The following is a 24361-nucleotide window of genomic DNA, read 5'->3' as shown; positions in this document are numbered from 1 at the left end:
CGCTCATCGGATCTGCTAATGCTAGGATACGGTCTTTATCTTCCTCAATTGTATTCCACAAACACTTGGACATATAAGACTAATGCTCGGGAGATCTTGAGCTATTTGGATAACTTCTACAATAGGATGGCATCTATGAAGAGAGCTCACCTTGAGGTACGGTTGCGGACTTTGGACCATCGACAGTCCAAGTGCAGCAGATGCAGCAGGTTCTTCTAAGACAAGGAAGCTGGCCTCTTAGGAAAACGTAGTTATCATCTTGATGCCAAGCCTCACTTCGGAGCACAATGCTTTCTATTCAGGATGTATGGGTGAAAAAGAAATTCATAAATCACTAAGAGAGAAATTCTTTGATTACTGTTAGGGTTGTAGATTTTTCCTCTTTTAGCACTAACCAATCTGGCTTTTGCAAAAAAAAATTGAACAAAAGAAAACCTCACACGTGTAACACCATCAAAATGCCAAGGAGACAAACCTTAAAATTGCAAAAGCTCTCCAAATAAATATGATGGTAGCAAAAGTGAGCAATGAATACAAGGAGCCACATTCAAATGAATTACGATTACAATTGATGAGCTCAAAACTTCATTTTACTGGAAAAGAGGATTAAATCCTACAAACTGGCGTAGAAAGAATTAACAAAGTACCTTAGGTTGCCATTCCGCAACATAAATTGTTTGATACATGTAAGCGCTAAATCTGATTCTACAGACCTCTCATGCACCTCATCAAATATAACAACTCTATAGCGTGATAAGACCTTAGCTCCTCCACATCTCAGCTCCTCCAAAAGAACCCCAGCAGTTTCAAAGATAATTCTTGACCTATCATTACAATAAAAACCTTCATCAATTTTCTAGCAAATCTAATCTTGAAAGAAAACCATTGCTGACACTCTTGGTAAAAACCACAAGCCTAATCATAACTTGAGCTACTAATCTCACTTTTTGAAACTGTCTTACAAAAAGAATGAAATGTGCATTGAAAAGCAAATAGTAGATGTCTGATTGCCTTGGGCTTGGCTTATTATGAAAACAAAACCATAAGAAGGGTGGCCCACAAAAAGCCTATAATCAAACTTAACACCTTCCAATCGAACAAAACAATACAAAAAAACATTACAAATGAGATTTCTGAAAAAAACTACACCCTTATGATGATGAATGAGAAAGAAGAGAACGGAACAAGCTTCCCAGAATGATGCATTCTTGCTAATTCATGCTTCACTGAAAAATCCTTCAAGGAGCGACAGCTAAGAAAAGTTGTCTTGATTCTGTCATATGCAACATTTTTAAAACAAGAAAATAGGAACAAAGGCATTGCCATTCCCTCCCAACAGCACATACAATTATGCAAAAGGAAAAAGATAACATGTGAGATGAACCAAACCAAACTTACTTGGGGGAAGCAACTTTTTTATGGCCAATGTGAAATCCTACTTCGTCTCCAAGTTGGCAACCTCTTTCCTTAGCAACAACCTTAGAGATAGCAACAACAGCAAGCCTCCTTGGCTGGGTGCACAATATCGGACTGATTCCTTCTTCTAAAAGCATTTGTGGGACTTGTGAACTTTTCCCTGCATGAAAGCAACCACCAGCAAGAAGAACCTGTAATGATAAATCGCTAAATGGCTCGAAGAAAAGCTCAGATTTTCTGATAAAGGAAAGTGCAAGTGATTGACTTATTGTAGTCATCCACAAGACATTAGAACCATCAGAGGACTGACTTTCCCACTAACATCATCAGTTCCCCATAGCAAGTGTAAAATTACATACCACTATATGCTCCCAACACAAGCACACATGATACACACACACTCACATAAGCAAACGTCAACACAGAAATTAGCACACTGAGTTTCTGTCATGACCCCGGAGATTCAAGGAAGACTCGGCCACAATGAAGCCTAGCACTAACGAAAACATCCGGAAGAAAAAAGAGCATACAACAGAAACAAGGTTGATAGGGCACGCGCACCACTACAGATGGAAAGAATTTCTGTAATATCATCAACTGGTCTTAAACATGCAGTATCGAAAGTTTGAAGTTAAAACATGAAAAAAGTCAGCTAAGCGAAACCAGCAGACAGTTAAATTATGTAGTTGTTGCAAACACTCACGTGGATGTTCGTTGGACGCTGTAGTATGTTGACAGTACTATGCCTGATAGAAGTGATGGTCATTATCATGCTGCCCACCCAAACCAATTCTACACCAATTTTTCAGTGGGCAGCATGAATTTTTGAAGCTTGAACACATAATGATGTTACCTTTAGCTACTAAAGCATTTAGGGTTTACGTCTAAAAGTTTTAAAAACCCATTCACTTTTTAATTCAGAATAGGCAATATGGCTGCTCAGCAGTTGCTGCCATTTTGTGCTCTAATTCATCAGAAAATGTTTGGACTACCAAATTTGTATTCTAGACAATCAATAGCCTCATAAAATCATCGATTGCATGAAAATCTAACTTGCATACTTTGTTCATAAAACTTATGGTTGTCCGCAATTCCACCTCCTGCTCGTCATCTATCTCCATGCAGGTCACACTCTCTCTCTCTCTCTCTCTCTCTCTCTCTCTCTCTCTCTCTCTCTCTCTCTCTCTCTCTCTCTCTCTCTCTGTTTCTTCCCCCCGCTTGATTCACTAACGGGCTCCTCTTTCTAATCACACCATGGACACATGAATGACACTGTGAACATGCGAACTTCCAGAAGCGGCCTCTCTGTCACGTCCTCACCTACACGCACCATGGGACCCAAACCAATACAGCAAACAACCCCCCCGAAACCGGACATCATGGAAGGGAATACGCCACCATGCTCATTACGAGACATATGGGGACTCATCTCCTCGATGCACACCACCATCATGAAGCAGAGCGATGAAATCAAAGACCTAGCTCTAAAAAACCAAGAATTGGAACACAAGCTCCAAATGCAAGACCTACGAGTCCGTCACCAAGAGGAGAAGATGCAAGAGCTCCAGGGTGCTCTCGATAAGCACAGCGCTACAATGCAAGACATGCTAGCCACAAATGATGAAAAGATTGCGCAAATGAATGTATCTGAAAATGTGGGCTCTGGGAAAGATGCATTGACACACACACCAATGCCTCAAACTTCCTCAATGAACAGAGACATGTATGCTAATGAGGATGACAAAGAATACACCGAACAAGAGAAAAGAAAAATGAACATCGTGATACGGGGCATCCCCGAATCCGACAAAGAGAAGGTCATTACCTTGAACACCGACATCACGGAAATGATCTCCGCTAACTTCGGAATGCATGATGTGGTGGTATATGGTGCACATCGAGTAGGCAAGAAGAAACCAGAAGCAAATCGGGCAATCGTATGCACACTTCTGGATGCCCGCAAGAGGGCTATTATCCTCGAAAACGCCCGCATCTACTTAAAGGATAGCGCACTATACATCAGTGAAGATAGAACGCCGAACCAACAAAAGACCAGACGTGAAGCATACGAATCTCGCATGAACAAAAAAACAGCCCAAGAGGACACGAAAGGGGAAGCAAAAGAGGAAACAAAATGACAATGCGAGACCCATGGGTTCACGGAACTACACGTGACAAGTTGGAATTGCAGAGGCTTCCCGTGGCATAAAGGAGAAGGATTAACGGAAGTCCTACCACAAGCCGACATTCTCTTTTTATTGGAAACATGGGAACACGATGCATGTAGAATACCACACATTGAAGGATATGTCACACACTCCCTACGGATGCCATGTACAAAAATGAGGGGACAAGGAGTCGTCGCGGTGATTTACCGAGAGGAACTCAAAAAAATGATCACAATTTGCAAGACAGATGCTCATAACCGGTACATATGGATCAAGTTTGACACAAAACCTAAACCTATGTTCATTGCCGGGTGCTACATCCCCCATAGAGAGTCACCATTCTATGGTGCCTTCAATGTAGAGAAGAATTACCCTTTCGAGGATCTGTATGCCGATATCCATGCCTATGCACAAGAAGGGATGATTATGCTTATTGGGGACATGAATGCTCGCATAGCACATGCGCAAATGCAAATGGTGGATCTCATGACACCTCCAATGCTTCAACATAATGAGATACTAGATCCCACATGGGAGAGATGTTCGAAAGATCTCATTACAAACCCGCAAGGTATTGCATTGCTCAGTATGATGACATCCTTACAACTAATCGACGTCAATGGAACAAGTAAGTTCGAAAAATCGGGAGAATGCACATGCTACACGACCAACAAAGGCATGAGTGTTATTGATTATGTATTGATTGCATATGAGGCATCCCATATTGTAAGTAATTTTACAATTGGGAAGAGGTCACCCAATTCGGACCACACCCCAATCCATGTATGGCTACAAGTTCCCACTCAAAAAGCACAAAAACAGCCCCATGCCCGATCATGGACATACAAAATGCAAGTGGACAAGAAAAGAATGTATGCAGAACATCTAGACAATGCACTTTCTCATGTACCCATGCCATCACACATTGAACAAACATGGCCAATTTTCAAACAAGCTCTATGTGACGCCGTGGAACAAACAATGGGAAAAACGCATCGGCGAGGAAATCATGTTAAAGAGCTACCGCATAACCCATGGTTTGATGAAGAGTGCAAGTATATAAAAAAACAATTGCGGGCACTGTCAACGACGAACACGGAATGGGAAACTCTATCAAAAGACTACACAAATCTCAAGAGGCGGAAAAGAAGAAACTATGAGCTACGCACGGAGACACAAGCCATAGCCAACTTCAAGAAAAATCCCAAAAAGGAATGGCTGAAAATAAAAGGATGGAGACATGACATTATGGGGGACATAAGCTCAGATGACATGTACATGTATGTGGAACAACTATATGCGCATAATAATGCGGAAGAAATGCCACACATGCAAACCGATCTCCATGCCCAAGACCACTTTGATTCCGAAACGGTTAAAAAAGGCATACAGAAACTTGCAAATGGGAAAGCTCCGGACATACTACACTTGAACTCAGAAATGCTTAAATGGTCAGGTATGAGAGCCAGAGAGTTGATACATAGAATGCTAAACCAAGCCATTGTTCAAGGGCTACCCGAGGATTGGCAAAAGAACTGGATCAAAGCACTTTACAAAAAAGGGGATGTAAATCAGCCTACCAACTACCATACCATTATGGTAGGATCTTGCATGGCAAAGCTTTTGGGAAGCATCATAGAACAAAGCATAAGCACATGGGCAAAGACAAATGGAAACGAGCAAAAGAACAAGCAGGTTTTCGACCAAAACATAGCACCATTGATCACCTTGTTTCACTCAGGGTATTAATGGAAGAGAGTCGGCTAAAGGGAAAAACATTATACTGTTGCTTTGTAGATTTCACCAAAGCCTTTGACACGGTCCCGAGATTGGGTATATGGAAAAGGATGGAATGCATAAAAGTACCGATGCATCTCAGGAGTGTGGTAGCACGTCTCTATGACAGAGTCATATGTCAACTAAAAACGCACGAAGGGCTGTCCAAAGCTTTCTCGAGCAACATGGGGTCAAACAAGGATGCCCTCTCTCCCCTACTCTTTTTGGATTATGCATTGATCAAATAGAAAGCTTCCTCCCTCAACTAGAAGGGGATGAACCAGCCATCGGAATGCTTACACTTCTCATGCTCATCTATGCAGACGATGTGGCTCTTTTCGCCCATGACATTACATCTCTACAGAAATTGGTCGATGCGTTACATGCTTTTTGTGAAAATGTGGGTCTATCAATCAATGTAGACAAAACAAAGTTCATGATTGTAAAGACTCGTAAGATGGATATCCACGCCCCCCTCATGTATCAAGGGAAAAAATTTGAGAAAGTCGACAGTTTCAAGTACTTGGGGATTGACATCCCGTGCAACTATGCTTGGGGACAATGCGCACATAATAGAATTGACATTGGCCATGCCAAGTACTATCAATTTGAAAACATGTGCACACAAAGGAGCATAAAAAGATGGGAGATAAAAGCGACCATTTTTGAGACATGCGTAGTGCAAGCCATCCTCTACGGAGTGGAAATCTGGGGAGCAAGCATTTCGGCCCACACATGGAATGAAATTGAAAAAATTCAGAAAAAGTTTCTATGTCGACACATGGGGGTCAAAAAGACGACACCATACTCCGTGCTACTCTTGGAGACAGGCAAGAGACCACTAGAAATGAAAGCATTGCAAAAAATGTACACGTATATCATGAAGGTCAAAGTGATGCCTACTACTCGAATCCCCCGCATTGCATGGGAAATGGGATGTGCGCCGCAAAAGACAAAAAAAAAACAAATTTCTGTCATCGAGCCTCATACAGGACATTAAGAAATGGTTCGCTAAATGGAATGTAGAAGCATATGTGGACATGCTTATTGAGGAGGGCAAGGAGGGAGAACATATGCTGAATTTTGAAATTGCATTACTAAATAGCCTCCACACCAAGTGGAAGACAACGCAACACCGCTCGAAATTTGAATACTATTGCAAGCATGTCAACACAAAGTATTGGGAAGGCTATAACACAAACCCAATGGAAGCCCAGGCCCACATACGAGCACCCATGCCCCACATGGCACGAAGAGCCATCTCTTTGATGCGCACAAGGTCACATATGCTCAAAATAGAAACAGAGGGCTGGCTGAAAATTGATGCTTCTAAACGGATATGCACATCATGTACAATGCAAGCTCCCAAAGATGAAGCACATGTGACATTGGAATGCCCAGAATACGCTCACATCCGGGCTAATTTTCAACCACTTCTAAGCGGTTTCTCTACCTTTGCGGACCTATTATCCAAGATAGACCCCTCCCCTACAGCTCTCGGAACATACCTCACCCGCATACTTGAGCATCAAAAGACACTCATAGGAACACAAAAAGAGAATAACACACACCACACCATACACCCTCGTGAGGGGAGACTATGTATCACTTTGAGGTCCCATGGGTCATTTACGGCCCCCCGCGGACGTTAATACCAAATCAAATCAAATCAAATCCCTAGGCATACCCATGTTGTCTTGCCTTGCTATCGATGGTTTTGGAGCCGCAAGCCTCTCCTTGCTGTTGACGGACTGCTCTACCAGTTTTTGCAGCAACACCTGTACTCCCCCTCCCTCCTCCAGAAAAAAAAAAGTCTACCTCTATGTCCCTATCCCTGTTTTCTCTTTTACTGTTTGCTTTCCTTCTTTCTAGTAGGGGGTTTTTTGCTGTGTTTTTCCTAGTTTTCTTCCTCTCCCCCCATCTTCTCTTTTTTTTTTGTGTGTATGTGTTTTGTCGTGTGTGTGTGTGTGTGTGTGTGTGTGTGTGTGTGTGTGTGTGTGTGTGTGTGTGTGTGAGAGAGAGAGAGAGAGAGAGAGAGAGAGAGAAATGAAATGAAATGAAATGTTATATTAACGTCTTCAAAAGGCCAGAGTGACCTATGAGACCAAAAGTGGTGAGTCTGTTACAATGTCTGAAAAGTGTGAAAGTGTGAAAATAAATGCGAAAAACTAAATACCAAGTATTAGATAAACTTCTTAGGAGCATTCTGGGTGTCTGGCTAGAATGATTCTAATCCTTTGTTGTAGTCTCCTCCGGTGAAGTGTGCTTCTGCATCTCGGTCGTGGTCGTCTCGATTTCCTAAGCTCAATCGCCCTGTCAATGAGGGTGCCTTTAGTATGAATGTGGGTACTCCTTTGTGCTCGCTGCTGGCCTCTTGTTTCTCCTTCCATTCCTACTTCTCTCGATCCGAAGAAATCTGTGATCTGCCTCTGAGGCTGTAGTGCTCTTTGTCTTCTCATTAGATTATCCCAGTGCCGATGTAGTTCCAGTAGGTACAGGGCCTAAGCACCTTTGATCTTGGTATTGCATGACTCTATCTAGAGGTCCAAAGCCTTCTTTAAATAGGCAATGGAAACGCCCACGTATCTCATAGTATAGGGTGCAATGGCATATGTAGTGTGATTCTGTCTCCGGCTCCATTCCGCATAACTTGCAAATTCTACTCTCAGGTGGGATTCCCCTAAATCTTCCAAATTCAATTTCCAGCTAGTGTGAGGATGTACGAATCTGACCATTAACACATCTCAAACCATGAGATAGGTGGGTATCCATGTAGCTCGGGCGAATCACAAAACCATCTTCAGATAGCTTTAGGAAGTTTTCTTTGTAGTCGGCCATCTTCATGCCCAATTCTTGTGTAGGGTCTACCCATGTCCTCTTAGTGTCCAACTGTATAAGATCCTTGCGGATGATTTTATTAATCTCCGTTCGTGTGATTGCCAGTGATGGAGCCTCAAGAGAGTATTGGAAGGGGGGTAATCTTTCCATACTGAACCCGTGTCTCTGAAACCATGAGGACAGTTGCGCATACCAGCATGATGTATCTCCTTTCATTGCTAATTGTCGAGAGGATTCGAGGGCCAATCTAGTATATCGGCAATTATTTGTATCCCATAAACCATGTATGAAGGACACTGATCTGGTAAGAGCTTCAATTTCTATCAGAGGGGCAGCTAGTTCTGCTCGGGTAATCGCGTGTGGTACGGAGGCCTTGGCTCTAATCATTCGGGAAATCATAGAGAGAGAGAGAGAGAGAGAGAGAGAGAGAGAGAGAGAGAGAGAGAGAGAGAGGCACAAAGATGAGAGGAAATTGGCCAAATGGCAGACTCGAGCTCGTCACCAAGCTTTTGCAGATAAAGGATGTGCTTCTAAACAATTCTTTCAGCATTTGCATCACTTGAGGCAGTCTCAGGAGAGTTAAATTACCGTCAGAGGAGTGGACCTCCACTTTCTAAGAGCTAGCACTAGCCCTACACTCTCATTATGGCAAGATTTTTGAGGCCCCGTCTTCTCCCACAAAGAAGCTCGACAAGCACGTCACATGTTTCTATCGCATGTTACTTCCATTCTTTCGATGCGGCAGGCTCAAGACTTGGAAGCTGTTTTCACTGAGTCGGAACTGTATGCTAGTTGCTTGATTTGGGTCGATGGAGAGCTCCTGGTTGGGATGGTCTCTCTGTGGAATTTTTCTTGTCTTTCTCGGATAATTTGAAGGTGCCTCTATTGTTCATGATGAATACAGCCTAGGAACAACAGGAATTGCCTTCCTCTTGGAAAGAAGGTTTGCTCAAGCTGATACCTAAGCATGCATTGTGTGAAGAATTCTCGCATTGGCGGCCTATTACGCTTATGCCCGTGGTATATAAGTTAATGGCAAAAATGCTCGCTAACCGACTCAAGTGCTTTCTGCATGAAGGCTTGCATCAATCTCAATACGGCTTCATTCCGCGACGTCAAATTACTGATAACCTCACGAATGTCATTATTGGTATGGAATATGCAAAATATACTCGACAGGATGTCTTAATCATGCACGTCGACATTGAAAAGGCATTTGATACTGTTCTTTGGGATTACATTGTGGATACCATGAGACGTTTGGGCTTTGGGCCTAGTCGTGCTTTTCTTGTATGCATACAGTTCTTCTACAGGCTTGCTGGATGGTTTTCTCACAGAATCTTGGCTTTTGGGACGGTCGGTAAGGCAGGGCTGCCCTCTGGCTGCTTTGCTTTATGAGATCGCTACTCATCCCTTGTTTATGTATTTGGATTCCTTGACCTCCACTGGTAGGCTACATGGCTTGACTTTACCTTCTGGTCGACAGTTTGCTGGTCAGGCTTATGCGGATGACTCTTTGTTCATGCCTCGTAATGACTATGATGATGTACAACAGATTATGGATACTCTTGGATTGGCAGCAGGTCTCAAAGTTAATTTTTGCAAATCCAAGCTATTGCCTCTGAAAGAGTGTGACTGGCATAAGATATTGTGGCCGGGGGAGATTGTTCCTCCACATGTTCTGGTTCGCCATTTGGGTTATCCACTGGGTTGGAATGTATCGGCTATGCAGAAACTGGATTGGGGGATCCAACGTCTGCATTCCAAGTTGAATTATTGGAAATTGTCCACGTGGCCACTTCATGTGCGTCTCAGGATTGTCCAATGCATCCTTGCGGCTTATGTGCAGTTTGGCTTGCCTTTGTTATCCTGGACTCGGTTCCGCTTGCAATCCCTCATGTCCCAATATTTTAGAGCATTTTTTGCAGACCTCGTCTAGCAAGAGGGGCCTTCGGCTTCTATCTATGGACAAGCTGTGTTCTCCCAAGCGGCTAGGAGGGTTGAATATTTTGGACTTGAGACGTCATCTTCTGGCTCGGAAAGCTATGTTGTTGCCAGATTTGGTGGAGTAGCAGCCACCCTGGGCTCTCATGGTCACACATTTGTGTGCGCACAGTCGCCCCTTCTTTTGGTCGTTGGAAACCGACTTATTGGGATGTTGTTTTTGGGAAGCTTGAAGGACACATTCCTGGATGTCCATTTACTTCTTCCTTAATTGTTGATTGGAAGGTTGTCACTTCGCATTTGGCTTGGGATGGTCGACAATCCTCTGGGGGTAACTCTCTTCGCTTGGAGAGTCTGCATTGGAGCAAGGTTTTTGCTTTGACTTTGGTTCAACGGTCTCCACGACAGGCGTATTTTCTTTCCCAAAAAGGAATCTGTCAGGTGCATCAGGTGGTTGATGACTCGGGTTATGTTCTTTCTTTCGCCGATGCCGTCTCCCGCTTTCGGTTGGGCCTTCACTACTCTCCTCTCTGGCGGGAGATTCAAAGGATGCTTGCTCATTCCTCCGCTAGATGTGGACTCTCGCTTCTCTCATTGGAATCTGGCTACTACTAGATTGGACTGCATCTCAGCTGCCAATGTCTAGGCCATCCTTCAGTCTGATGTATGGATTGTGTATCGGGGTAATCAGCTGTGGTCGCTTTCCGAGTCATTCTTGCGGTGGCAACACACATTGTCTCGCATTTGGCAGAGTCATCTGACTTTGGAGGAACGTGTTTTCTTGTGGCGGTGCTTGGTGGGAGCTCTACCTATTGGCAGTGTGTTGCATGCTCGGCATATTGCGCCTTCCCGCTGCCCCAGATGCCTTGAGGCTGAGGAGACCGTGCCACACTTACTGTGGTGTTGTCGTCACTCCAGAGCCTTCATTCGGCAAGTGTCGATTGCTCTTCGACTGCGTTTTCCTTCCGGCTCTTTTCACAGACGATTTTGGCTTTTTGGGGTGCTTCGGTCGCCACAATCTCAGTTTGCAGTGTTCTTCACCTGGGTCAGATTTTGGACTATGTGGGCCATCTGGCATCATAGGAATTCCTTAATGTTCCAGGGCACTTTTGTTGACCCCTTTTCCTATTTCAAATTATCTCTTGGTCAAGTGCTGCATTTTGCCTATGATGCTGGAGACATCACTCTTGATACCTACAGGATTTACTTTGACTGTTTCTAGCCTTCGGAGCCTCATAGTGCTCCGTGTTTTGTATCCCTTTCTTTTCGTGGGTTTTTCTCGCTTTGAGGTTTCCCACTTGTAAATTAATCAAAGCAAATTTACAAAAAAAAAAAAGTGTGTGAGAGAGAGAGGTGAGAAGAACGAACTGCGAGCTCTCTGTGCCCTGCACCCTGCGCGATTCTCTTCCACGCGACCTGCACAGGCTGCACCCTCTGTACAGGTTGTGCGCCCTACTCCTTTTGCGCCTGCTTGACTTGCTCTATGGGTGTGTTGCCCTCTGCGCAGCATCCAGCAACCCCCTACGCAGTCAACTTTCAGCGTGTTCTGTTCAGCTATTGTTCTTCGTTTTGTTGTGTGTGTGGATACAAGGGTTTTCCTGTTTTCGCCCCCTCTGTTGTGTGCAAGTGTGTGAGTGTGAGAGTGTGTGGGTGTGAGTGTATGAGTGTGTGTGGCTGTGTGTACGCGCCCGGGGGATTTGGGTGTGGTAAATCCTTCGGCCACTCGTCTGTCGCGCGACTTTGTTCTGCACAACATCTACCATGTGCAGGCCCTTCACAGCACGCCGGTGGTTGAAGTTTGATTTCGCCTGCACGCAGCCCTCTTGTCGTTTTGTGTGAGAGAGAGGTGTGAGTGTTTCTGTACAATCAACCCCGTGTGTGTCTGTCTGTGTCTATGGCAGTCAAATATCTAAAAACCCCAAAAAAAAGAGTGCGTGTGTGTGTGTGACCTTCACATGGATTCAATTGATCAGTGTATATACAAACGTTGGAAAGCCATGGAATCTTCGGATATGGATGCTTTAAGCCTTATCAAAGAATGTTTGCATGAGGACTTCGAGGATGCACGTCAAGCCTGGGAAGGATCCGCTCCCGTCATGGAAGTGCGTACCCCTATACAGAAGCTTATGGATCTTGTTGCTCAATATGCTCTTAACACGGTGATTCTTTTTTTCCCGGGTAGAATGCCTATGGCTCAGGATGTAGGCCAATGGGTTGATTTCCTACTCAAATGACAAGCAGTCCGAGGAGTCTACTTTGGCGCGCGAGGGTTCTATGAAGTCTTGATGGCTGACATGGATGCTCGGGATGCTTTGCTTGAAATGTCTCCTTTTTTTTCAATACCCAGATGACTCATGTGCTGCCTTGGGCTCTCACCAAGGACTATCAGAGTCTCATTCGTCACAAGTGTCCCGTCTGGGTTGAGGTGGTCGATTTTCCTCGCACTTGGCGTCACTTTCTTCCTTTGTTGGCTGCTCAACTAGGCAAAGTCATTTGCCATCCTAAGCTGGACGCAAACACTAACCGTTTTTGTATTCTGTGGGACACAGATATTCCCACACCAGCAGGTATTTCGATTGATTCTGGGGATGCAGTGGTTGGAAAGCATCCATTCAAGCTTAAATGGGGCAAGTTTACAAATTCTTGCTTCCGCTCTGGCAAATTTGGTCATATGCAGTCCGAATGTCCGGAACCAAATCTACAACCACCTCCTTCAGCTGTCTCTACTCCTCAACCTCGCTCACCTCAGAAATCTTCTGAAATTCAAACCAAAGGTACTTCAACCTCCTCCACGACTGTTGGGGTGAATAAAGGCAAAGGGAAACAATTACAATTGTCTGCTTCTCCAAATACTAAAGACAAGGGAAAAGAACAGGTTTAGACCTCTCAAACTTGGTTGGTGCGCAAGAAACCGCTAAAGCTACTACGGCCTGTATTACGGCATCTTCTCGTAATTATGTGCCCCCTTTGAAGAATGTTGTTCAAAAAAAACTCCCTTGTAATGACAACACTTCTTTGGTTGAAGCTTGGGACAAGGTGGTTCATTCTTACAAGGAAGTTGTTACAAGAAAGCCTCTTCGTCACAAGGTGCCTTTATTTTTAATCATCTGGATCCAAGTCTTGACCCATCTCCTCAGGTTCCTACAGCTGGGGAGGATGTGTCGATGGGCACTAGTACTTGAGTTTTCTCCCCCTTTTTTCTGTTTCCTCGCCCACTGTATATACCATATAGAATGCATAGTTCTTTTCTCCTATAATGTGCGTGGGTTGTGCAATCACAACAAGTGGCGGCTTACCTGGCACTATGTGCATACATGTAAAGCGGACATTGTGGTTCTTCAAGAGCATAACCAGCATCAATTTGCAGGACAGACTTCTTTACTTTGCGGGCTACTGGATAGCTTATGCAGGATCAGCTGGCTATTCTGGAGTGCTTATACTTGTTCAACATGAACTCTTCCCAACCTTGGTTTTCAATGACCTGGCTGGGAGATGGATGGTTATCCAATGTATTATTAATGGGGAAGTTTTCGAATTTGGAGATTATATGCACACACAGCTTTTGCAGATAGGGCACAATTGTGGAGTGCTATCTCCTCTTATTGTTGGCGTTACAATGCTAATAATGCTCCAAACCTTGCAGATAATACTACAGACCATTCTCACATGCTTCATATGGAACGGCAATCATGGGACCAAATTATGTCGACATGTCACATGCACATCTAACCCTATGTGTACGTGGACAAGCTACTTCGTGACATGGCTTCAGTCAGTCTAGATTAGGAAGTGATCTGGCACTTTTGTGAGTCTGTTCGCAAACTGTGAATGTCCAGACACTTAGAGTAGATGCATATCCTCTGGTTGCACACAACATAATCATTAGATTTCCATCAGGAGCATTTCTACAGTGCATAGACCTATCTTCCCTATTTTTGACATTTTTCACTTATTATTTTTAAGTGACTTTTGTTGGGAACTGGGTAGGGCAAATTAGCCAAGCATGTATATAAAGAAACCTGACAGGTAGCACTTTCTCGCAGAAGAGGCAGCAGGAACTTCGCGTTCAACAGGCACCTTCTCAGCAAGACCACCTTCCCGCAATAGACCTAGCGTTTTCAGCCCATCTAAAAGCCTAACGTTTTTGCATGAAAGATCAGCCTTGGCGCTTGCATTGCAGATCAGCCCCGGCGACAGCAAGATAGCAAATCAGCCCTAGCGTTAGCAAATTCCACAGCAACACAGCAGATCACCCCTAGCGTTAGCAGATTCAATAGCAACACAGCAGATCAGCCCTAGTGTTAGTAGATTTCTCCAGCAGGACAGAACCAACCCTAGCGTTTTTGGTTTGCAGATCAGCCTCGGCGTTTTGCAGATTCACCCGCAACGGAACCTCAATAAGCACCAGCGTTTTCAGTTTTTAGCAGTCAGACATCGCAGTAGAAGTCCCAAACCTCGCAGATCTCACCTTCCCGCAGAAGATCCTCGCTGCACGATCAGATCCGTCGAAGTTTGCAGATTCAGCCGAGTAAACGCAAATTTCAGCATCTGCGTTTTCAACGCGTCGTCGTCGCATCGTCGCCATCGACATCGTCACCGACATAGAGTATGAATTCAGCAGATAAAGATTTGCAGATTTCAGTCCTTAGCGTTTCAGATTTCAGCCCGTCTCATCCTCGTCCTCATCGTCGTCAACATCGTCGGCAAGTCCAAGCATTGTAGAGATTTGTACAATCAATAGTAGACCGCTCTCGCCATAGAGAGTGGGCCTTCGGAGGAGGGTTTTGACAACAGTCTGGTGTCGTATTCTTCTCTCTCTATCTCTCAGTCTCATGCACCTTCATTCACAGTGTTCATCACTTTGTTTGTGTCCATTGCACTCTCTCACTAAAGGAACGGAAGGCTCTCCCTTCCGTAAGTAAAAGGAACCCTTGAGCACAATTCAGAGCACTCATCTTGAGCAAAGTTCAACATTCACATCCGCTACGCCTTACACGACATGTAATGGGCTTGATTTGTGGTCCTTTTTGCATGCGACTAATCCAGGATTCACTTTTCAGCATAATGCTCAATCTATGTATCGAGCTCGGCTGGATCGTTGGTATCTTTTTCACATGCAACAATATGATGATTTTGTATGTGAGATGAGGATTGATTACGCTATGTGTCTTTCGGATCATTTTCCCGTATGCTTGAAACTTAGTTTTGGCTCTTTTGATGTCAATGACCGCCTACCCAAGAAGAGACTTTTGCATATCAATAATCCTTACCTCAAGCATGAACCTTTTCGCACTATGATTGTGGGTCATTCCATCTTTGATCTCCCAGATGTATGTTGATATGGACATAGCCTAGTTCTGCTTTGTTATGCGTGTTCAATGTGTTATCCAGGATTATGGCAAAGATTACCTGTCACGATTAAGGGAACAAGTTTATCAGGCAAAGGATGCTTGTAGCAGATTAATGCACTTGGCTAATCATTCTTCTCTTACTGCCACTCAAATGACTGAGTTACTTTCTGCTCGCGTTATGCTACGGCACAATGATGAGAGGAAATTGACCAAATGGTAGACACGAGCTCGTCAACAGGCTTTTGAGGATAAAGGATGTGCTTCTAAACAATTCTTCCAGCATTTGCATCACTCCAGGCACTCTCAAGCTATACGAAGAGTTAAATTACCGTCAGGGGAGTGGGCCTCCACTTTCCGAGAGCTGGCACTAGCCCTACACTCTCATTATGGCAAGATTTTTGAGGCCCCTTCTTCTCCCAGAAGTGAAGCTCGCCAAGCGCGTCAAATGTTTCTATCGCATGTTGCTCCCATTCTTTCGATGCGACAGGCTCAAGACTTGGAAGCTATTTTCACTGAGCCGGAATTATATGCTGGCTTGCTTGATTTGGGTCGAAAGGCATTTGACACTATTCTTTGGATTATATTGCGGAAACCATGCAACACTTGGGCTTTGGGCCTAGGCTATCCCATGTCGTGCTTTTCTTGTATGCACACAGCACTTCTGCAAGCTTGTTGGATGAATCTCTCACAGAATCTTGACCTTTGGGACGGTCGGTAAGGCAGGGCTGCCCTTTGAGTGCTTTGCTTTATGCGATTGCTACTCATCCCTTCTTTATGTATAGAAGAAAAAGCAGGCTGCCGTAAAACGCGCCGCAAAAAGAAAAAATCCATACCTACTGCCACGTCATCATGCGCCGGCAATTTTAGGGTTTGCTGAATTTAGGTTTCAGCCAGAAATTAGGGTTTACTGCAAATTAGGGTGTCTGGCAGTTTTTAGGGTTTGCAACAATTTTAGGGTTTCAGCCAGAAATTAGGGTTTCTGCTAACCGCCACGTCATCACTTTGTGACATACCCCCCTCTTGAAAGCACTGTAATCGACCGCGATTATGCCTGCAAAACCGAAAAAAGCCATAAACCGTCTTAGCAGACACTGACTGTTAGTACCTACGTACTAGGAACACACATCTAGCACATGTACCAAATCGACAGTCACATCACACGACATCACAAGACATCACATGACATTCAACATTCATTCGGATCTTAGAGCATGATTTATCGGCAATGTAGCTAGCAATCACATCTAGGTCCAATCGGGACCTCATCGATGTCCGATTGACTAACCCCTATTGCAACCATGTCTATTCAAGATCAAGTAGACCAAAATGTTGCAGTCATTTCGTCTATCAGTTCCTGCACTCAAAAGAAGTGAAGAAACAAATCAGTATCATTATCAGGAATTCCATTTCATAAAGTCATACAGCAGAATACTGTCAGCTCTCAGTATCCCTGAAGCTCAAAGAGACATCAGTGACTCTAGTATCTAAATCAAGGCATCTGTTGACAAAGGAGCGGAGTGACTCCCCTCTTGTGCATCCCACTGCACCAGATCTCCGGCCAAGCTGAATTCTGGGTTCCATTTGGAGTAGACTATGCTAAACCAAAAGCATCGAGGTAAAGTTTCACAATCTAAGGAGTATCTGCTAGGTCCTCCTCCTCCATCCACTTCGCATCTAGTGCAGGATAATTCTTAAACTTAGCCAAGAACCGCCTTCGGACTTTACCTTTAGTCTTCGTATCTTTATGTGCCAAAATCTGTTCAGGAACAAGGATCTCCTCGTTTTCTTCCACTTCGGGTTGCTCATCAGGCTCCCCATCATCAGGCACATCACCTTTAAAAAGTTTCAAGAGACTCACATGGAATGCATTGTGAATCCTCCAAGTATCTGGCAGTTTCAATTGAAAGGAGACATCATTTATCTTTTCAGTAATCTGGAAAGGTCCGTAGTATCTCATACTAAGCTTTGGAAAAAGCCTCTCCTTTCCCTTTTTCTTTCGTAGGCGTGCCTTCTCAAAACGTAAGAGCATCCAATCATCCTCCTTCAATTACATGTCGCGACGATGGCGATCCGCTGCCTTTTTCTGTCGGTCTTGAGACTTCTGCAAAGTCTCGCGAACCTTCGCAAAACCGTATCCAAATCTCGCATATATTCATCCGCTTCAAAGATCTTATCTTTCGTGCTCAGGAAGGGTGAAACCTTCGCAGCACCTTCAACAATCTCAAATGGCGCCTTCCCCGTCGAAGAATGTATCGTGTTATTGTAGGCAAATTCAACCAAAGGTAAGTATCTTTCCCATTGAGTCTTCTTATCTGAGATATACAAAGGTAAGTATCTTTTCCATTGAGTCTTCTGATCTGAGATATAAGACTTCAATAAATCTAGAACCACTGAATTGGCAATCTCGGATTGTCCGTCAATCTGTGGGTGGAACGATGACGAGAACTGCAACCGCGTGCCAATGTTCTCCCAAATTGCCTTCCAAAACAAACTCGTAAATCTGGGGTCTCTTTCGGAGACGATCGTCTCAGGCATGCCATGTAATCTGAAGATTTGGGCCACAAACAGTCTCGCTAAGTGATACGGCTTGACTGTTTTCTTCACTGGAATCAAATGAGCCGGTTTGCTAAATCTGTCAATAACAGACCAGATAGCATCATTACCACTCTGTGTCCTTGGGAGATCAAAAATGAAATCCATCGCAATACTTTCCCAGGGGCGGGTGGATATGGGTAAAGGCTGTAACAATCCCTATGCCTTATGCCTGTCAAACTTGACCTTCTGGCATACTAAGCAACTGCGCACAAACTCTTCCACATCCTTTTTGAGTCTCGGCCAAAAGAAGTATCTCTCTACCCCTTTCATGGCGGTAGCAATGCCGCGGTGACCCGTAAAAGGTGGATAGTGGCATTCAGTCATAACCTTTTCCCTCAACGGCTGTGTAACGTACAACATAGTCTTTTTCATCAGGTAGCCTTCCCGAAGGGAGTATCCAGCTACTGTCTTCCCATCCTGTATCCGTGTGAAAATATCTGCAAAATCTGTATCTGTGGCATACTAATCGACCATATCCTCGTCGAAGCTCCTTGATGTATCGCGGAAATAGCCAGAACCAACGCCTTCCGAGACAAATCATTTGCCACCACATTCTTTTGTCCCTAAAGATGGACAATCTGGATGTCACGTGACACATCCCAACCCTGTGTCCGTGGACAAGCTACACCACAGCAGGGTTCAGTCAGTTTAGATTAGCAGTGATCTGGCACTTTTGTGAGTCTATTCGTAGACCGTGCATGCCAAAGTCACTGAGTATAGATGCATATCCTCCGGTTGCACACAGCATGATCATCGGAATTCCCATCAGAATCTATTAGCATTAGTTAGGGGAATTTTCAAGGGCATTTAGCCTATTTTCCTATTTATTGGTTATTTTCACTTATTATTTTTAAGTGACTTTCCAACAAAAGTAGGTAGGGCAATTTTGCTAAGTTAATATATAAGCAAACCCAAGTTAGCACTTTCTGGCAGAAGAGGCAGCAAGAGCTTCCCGCTCAACAGCAACTTCTCAGCAGTAACCCCCCCCCCCCCCCCCTCCCCCCAGGCAGTAGACCCTTGCCATCCTCCCACTTCCCTTGGCGTTTTTCATCTTCAGTAGCTATCGACATCATCCCCCAGTGCTTGGTATTTTGCCCAGTTACCAACAGCAGCAGCAGGAACTACTAACGCTAGATAACCCTTGCAAAAGCTCAGCGATTTCAACCCAAGGCCCAGCGTTTTTGGTTCTTTGACCCAGATCTGCCCGGCGTTTTTGGCAAGAGATAAGATCAGCCAGCGTTTTCATTTTCAGCCCTAAACTGCATCAAACCACAGTATTTTCAGCCTTATGCACAATAGCAGATTCCCCCCAAGACGGTTGCAAATGTTCCCCCATTTTCATCCATAAAAACGCAGCCAAAACAGTCATTTTCAGCCACCGAAACAGTCCCGAAATTCAGCGATTAGAAGATCTCAGATTTCAGCCATCAAGTCGTCGTCGTCATCGGCATAGTCCCATTGCATCAGTCCATTGCATTCGCATTGTACACCTTTGTGCAATCAAAGTAGACCACTCTTGCCGACGAGAGTGGGGCCTTCGGAGGAAGGTTTTACAACCTCTCGGTGTCGTATCTCTTCTCTCTCCTCTCAGTCTCATTCACTTGCACGCACAACCCACTCACTTTGTTCGTGACCACAGCACTCTACAAGACGGAAAGCTCTCTCTTTCCCTAACGACTAAAACGAACCTTGAGCAATAAAGATCACTAATTCTGAGAAACTACAACATTCATTCCGCTGCACCTTACATTGGTATCAGAGCTTTGGAAGTGTTCTACATTACTCAAGGAAAGAACCACAAGAATTTTTGAGAAAGATCACTAATTCTGAGAAAATACAACATTCATTCCGCTGCACCTTACATTGGTATCAGAGCTTTGGAAGTGTTTTGCATTACTCAAGGAAAGAACCACAAGAACCACAGGAACCACAAGAATTTTTTTGCTTGTTGCGATCGCACGAACCCAAGTTTACTTGGGCGTGGCGATTCCTAATCGTGTTTTGTTGAAGAGTGATAGGAATCCCAAGAAAGACGGGTTTGTCCAGCCTCCCCTTGTGTCTCTTTTCACTCATTGAGAGTGGCCCGTGCACTTAGCGGCCGGCCAATCGACGTGAGGTGGGAAAAAGCAACCTTAGTGTGAGCGCAAGGCCGCCAAGGGGTGCGCCCGCAGAAAAGAGTAGAACTCGGGTGAAGAGAACATCCTTCTCCAACGCGATTTGCAAGCGAAAGAAAACCTCAAGAACCCCAAGAACCCAAGACCCTGAAGACTCAAGAACCTCAAGAACCCTAGATTCTCACAAATCAAGGACCTCAAGAACCTCAAGAACCTCAAGACCTCAAGAACCCAAGTTCCTTGCGAACTTCAGAACCCAAGATTATAGTGCATGGTCGTCACCCGAAGCGGAATGGATACTTCACATACAGGTGATGAGCATGAGAGAGGCGGCGAAGATTTTTCCCCACCAGGAGACTTTTTCGACCCTCCCGCTTCGCCGTCTACGCCACGAGTTGCACTCACTCCTATGGAGATGATGGTCAAGTCGATGTTGGACATGATGGCACAACAACAAGAAACGAATCAAGTTGCATTGGCACAACTCGCAAGCAAAGCAGAAACACAAGAAGCCAAGGACCGCGAGCGCGATGAAAGAAACGCCACTCTTGCCGCAAAACAAGAAGAAAATCGCCTTGCTCAGGAGCGTGAGCGCATTGCTCTTGCCGCAAAACAAGAAGAAAATCGACTTGCTTTCGAACGCGAGCGCGATGAACGAGAGGCTCAAAGGGAGATTCGTCATCAAGAATTTATTTCCCACATCCTAGCCTCGAAGACCGAACCACCCAAAGATCGTGGAAGTTCGTCAAGTGGCGCAAGCCACGACGCGGATTCCAACCATCCAGTTACAGAAAAGTTGATTTTCAGTAAGTATGACGGTAAGATGGATGCTACAGTTATTCATTCTTGGTTGCATCAATTTAATGCTTATTTTGCGACAACTAAGAAGACAGGAAATAGCAAAGTATTGACGGCAGCTATGTACCTTGCCGGTGATGCCATTAATTAGTACCACGCATGGCAAGAGGCACAGCTAGCCGCGCACCTAGAGGCAGCCGACGATCTCACGCCCCTCTTTTAGTTGGGCTGAATTTCCAAGACAAGCTCAAGGCGCGGTTTATGCCACCTCAGTACCTTGCGCGATTGAAGGACGATTGGCAAGCTCTCAAGCAAAATGGTATGCCAGTTATGTCTTTCTCTAATCGTGTTTTGCAGCTAGGCACTCAATTACGCATGTCGGATGAAGAGCGCAAAGAGGCTTTTCTCTTTGGATTGGACAAGTATATCAAGTACGATGTCGAGGTATTGGATCCAATCGATCTCAACAAGGCGGTAGCGATTGCTCTCGCACAGGAGATGAACCACAGCAAGGGAAAGCCTAAGGAAAACAAGACTTCCACAAGTACCTCGCAGACTTCTCAGAACCCTCAGAACGGTAAGAACGGTAAGAATGGTAAGAATGATAACTCTTCTAACCAATCTACCAACAGTATCTCATCAAAGAATTCTTCGAATGAATCTAAGGGTAAGGCTAACACAACTGCTAAACCTAAGCTTACTCTAGATGAAAAGGTAGCACAAGGAATTGTAGGAGGTTACATCACGACGGAAGAACAAAGCACTTATTCTAAGGAAGGTCGTTGTTTTTATTGTCACATTAAGGGTCACATAAAAAGAACATTTCCTAAGCTTGAATCGAATGAATCTAAAGAACCCACAGTACCCACTACATCTGTCAATGCAATGAATGATAACACGATTGTGTCCACACTTTCTCAGGACCCTCCCAATGATGATTCTCTCATTAAATGTTATGGTCGTACGTCGGGGCACCGTTTTGTCATATTGTTTGACCCAAGTAGTATGCATGATGTGATCAGTTCCTCTCTTGTTGAGAGAGCCCGCCTCGAAGTTAGTCCGAGATCTCCTATCGAGGTCTCTGGCTTTCGTCTTGGTATGGACGCTCTCATCACCGAGGAATGCCTTGATGTGTTGTTTGCAATCCAACAGACTGCCTTCACTAGAAGATTTGTTGTTTCTCCTCTCTCAGGATGTGATATGATTTTAGGCATTAAGTGGTTTCGTGAGACTGATGCTGTCATAAAATTTACGGCTAACACTATAACTCTCAATGCCGACAGTGATTCTCCTACTGTCTTTCATGGAGTGGATACTTCTCCTTCTCCATCTCTCATTGCTAATATGCAGGACAAGATTGAAAGGATTCAGGAAAAGGAGATTCTCTCAGTCTCTCTTTCTCCACAGCATGACACACAGGATTTGCATGATTGTGTGAAGCATGATGGTGATTTGATTGACCATGATTTGCATGATGATTTGGATGATAAAGACAAGCATGATGAATTGCATGAACAAGATGTGATTGTTCACAAGGATGATGTGTTAGTTGATGCTTTTTCTAGCGAAGCTAACCTCGTTATAGATTCGATCAATCACCAAGAATCGATCTTGGCTCTCGAGCCTAGGTCCACAAAACCCCTTCAGGAAGAAGCGATCTTGGCTATCGAGCCTAGGTCCAAAGAACCCTCACAGGAAGTATTATGTGTTCGCATGATTGATACGCATGCATTGTTCGAGTGTTTCATTCGTGAAGGTTTCCTGTATTTTAGTCAGCATCGGTATGTGATCCCTTTTATTCGACATGACATATTGTATGTTGAGCACGTTTCTCTCATGGATGAGAACGGATGTATGCGGATTGTTCATGAAAAGTTGAAAAGTTTGTATGTTAGGAAGGCGCATTCCATGTCTCTTCCTTAGCATGACACAGTTTCCGAAAGAGCACATGATAGTATGAGCACCAAGCATGGGCATTTCCATTGTGATTTGCCACAGTTGATTGTTTTCGATCAAACAGAAAAGGTTCGACCGCATTGTTTGCATGTGTTTGATGAACAGGTTGCCACTCCATCTAATTGTTCATCTACATTGCATACACAGTCTTTAGAGAAGACACGATTTTTTTCCTTCACTTTACATGGAATAGGTATGTTCATAGTTTTGTGTTGGAGATGGTTTCAGGAGTTTTCAGCCATGGAGATTCTTGAAGACGAAAGAAGCAGGACTCTAGACGAAGTTGAAGCATCAGAAGAGCCACAGAAGACTTTGAGTCGCTTTTGGCGCGGCCCAAAGAAGCAAGCGTTCCAGACCTTTATGAAGTTCAAGTACCGCACGATCCACACATCAGAGTGGGCCGGCGAAGAGTCCCTTCCAAGATTCCGGATGCTGTTGGCGATCTCCCTCGACGCCATACAGTTCGGTACCAGTACCTCACTTTGGAAAGGAGGGGATGTCACGTGACACATCCCAACCCTATGTGTCCGTGGACAAGCTACACCACAACAGGGTTCAGTCAATTTAGATTAGCAATGATCTGGCACTTTTGTGAGTCTATTCGTAGACCGTGCATGCCCAGTCACTAAGTATAGATGCATATCCTCCGGTTGCACACAGCATGATCATCGGAATTCCCATCAGAATCCATTAGCATCAGTTAGGAGAATTTTCCAGTGCATTCAACCTATTTTCCTATTTATTGGTTATTTTCACTTATTATTTTTAAGTGACTTTCCAACAAAAGTAGGTAGGGCAATTTTGCTAAGTTAATATATAAGCAAACCCAAGTTAGCACTTTCTGGCAGAAGAGGCAACAGGAGCTTCCCCTCCTCCCGCTCACAACAGCAACTTCTCAGCAGTAAAACCCCAAACCCCCCCCCCCCCCCCCCCCCCCCCCCCCCCGTAGACCCTCGCCATCCTTCCACTTTCCTTGGCGTTTTTCATCTTCAGTAGCTATCACCATCATCCCCCAGTGCTTGGCGTTTTCCCCAGTTACCAGCAGCAGCAGCAAGATCTACTAACGCTAGATAACCCTTGCAAAAGCTCAGCGATTTCAACCCAAGGCCCAGCGTTTTTGGTTCTTTGACCCAGATCTGCCCGGCGTTTTTGGCAAGAGATAAGATCAGCCAGCGTTTTCGTTTTCAGCCCTAAACTGCATCAAACCACAGTATTTTCAGCCTTATGCACAGTAGCAGATTCCCCCCAAGACGGTTGCAGATGTTCCCCCATTTTCATCCATAAAAACGCAGCCAAAACAGTCATTTTCAGCCACCAAAACAGTCCCGAAATTCAACAATTATAAGATCTCAGATTTCAGCCATCAAGTCGTCGTCGTCATCGGCATAGTCCCATTGCATCAGTC

The 24361-nt window shown here is 44.6% G+C and overlaps 1 protein-coding gene across 2 annotated transcripts in view; it reads right to left on the bottom strand.

The window, feature by feature from the left end:
- The window catches only part of LOC147430794 (zinc finger (CCCH type) helicase family protein), a 105756-nt gene that overhangs the window by 62962 nt on the left and 18433 nt on the right, over nucleotides 1–24361 (bottom strand). For both annotated transcript variants that reach the window (XM_086493352.1, XM_086493353.1), the window contains exons 2-3: nucleotides 1399–1576; nucleotides 648–824 (exon numbers count right to left, since the gene is read on the bottom strand). In XM_086493352.1, coding sequence (XP_086349478.1) covers nucleotides 648–824; nucleotides 1399–1576 — 355 coding nt within the window. The remainder of the gene's footprint in view (nucleotides 1–647; nucleotides 825–1398; nucleotides 1577–24361) is intronic.

This window comes from Adiantum capillus-veneris, chromosome 21 (genome assembly GCF_014529385.1).
Source record: "Adiantum capillus-veneris isolate H3 chromosome 21, ASM1452938v2, whole genome shotgun sequence".
NCBI lineage: Eukaryota > Viridiplantae > Streptophyta > Polypodiopsida > Polypodiales > Pteridaceae > Adiantum > Adiantum capillus-veneris.
The sequence above is the reverse complement of the archived record's forward strand: the minus strand, read 5'-3'. Positions and strand labels throughout refer to the sequence as shown.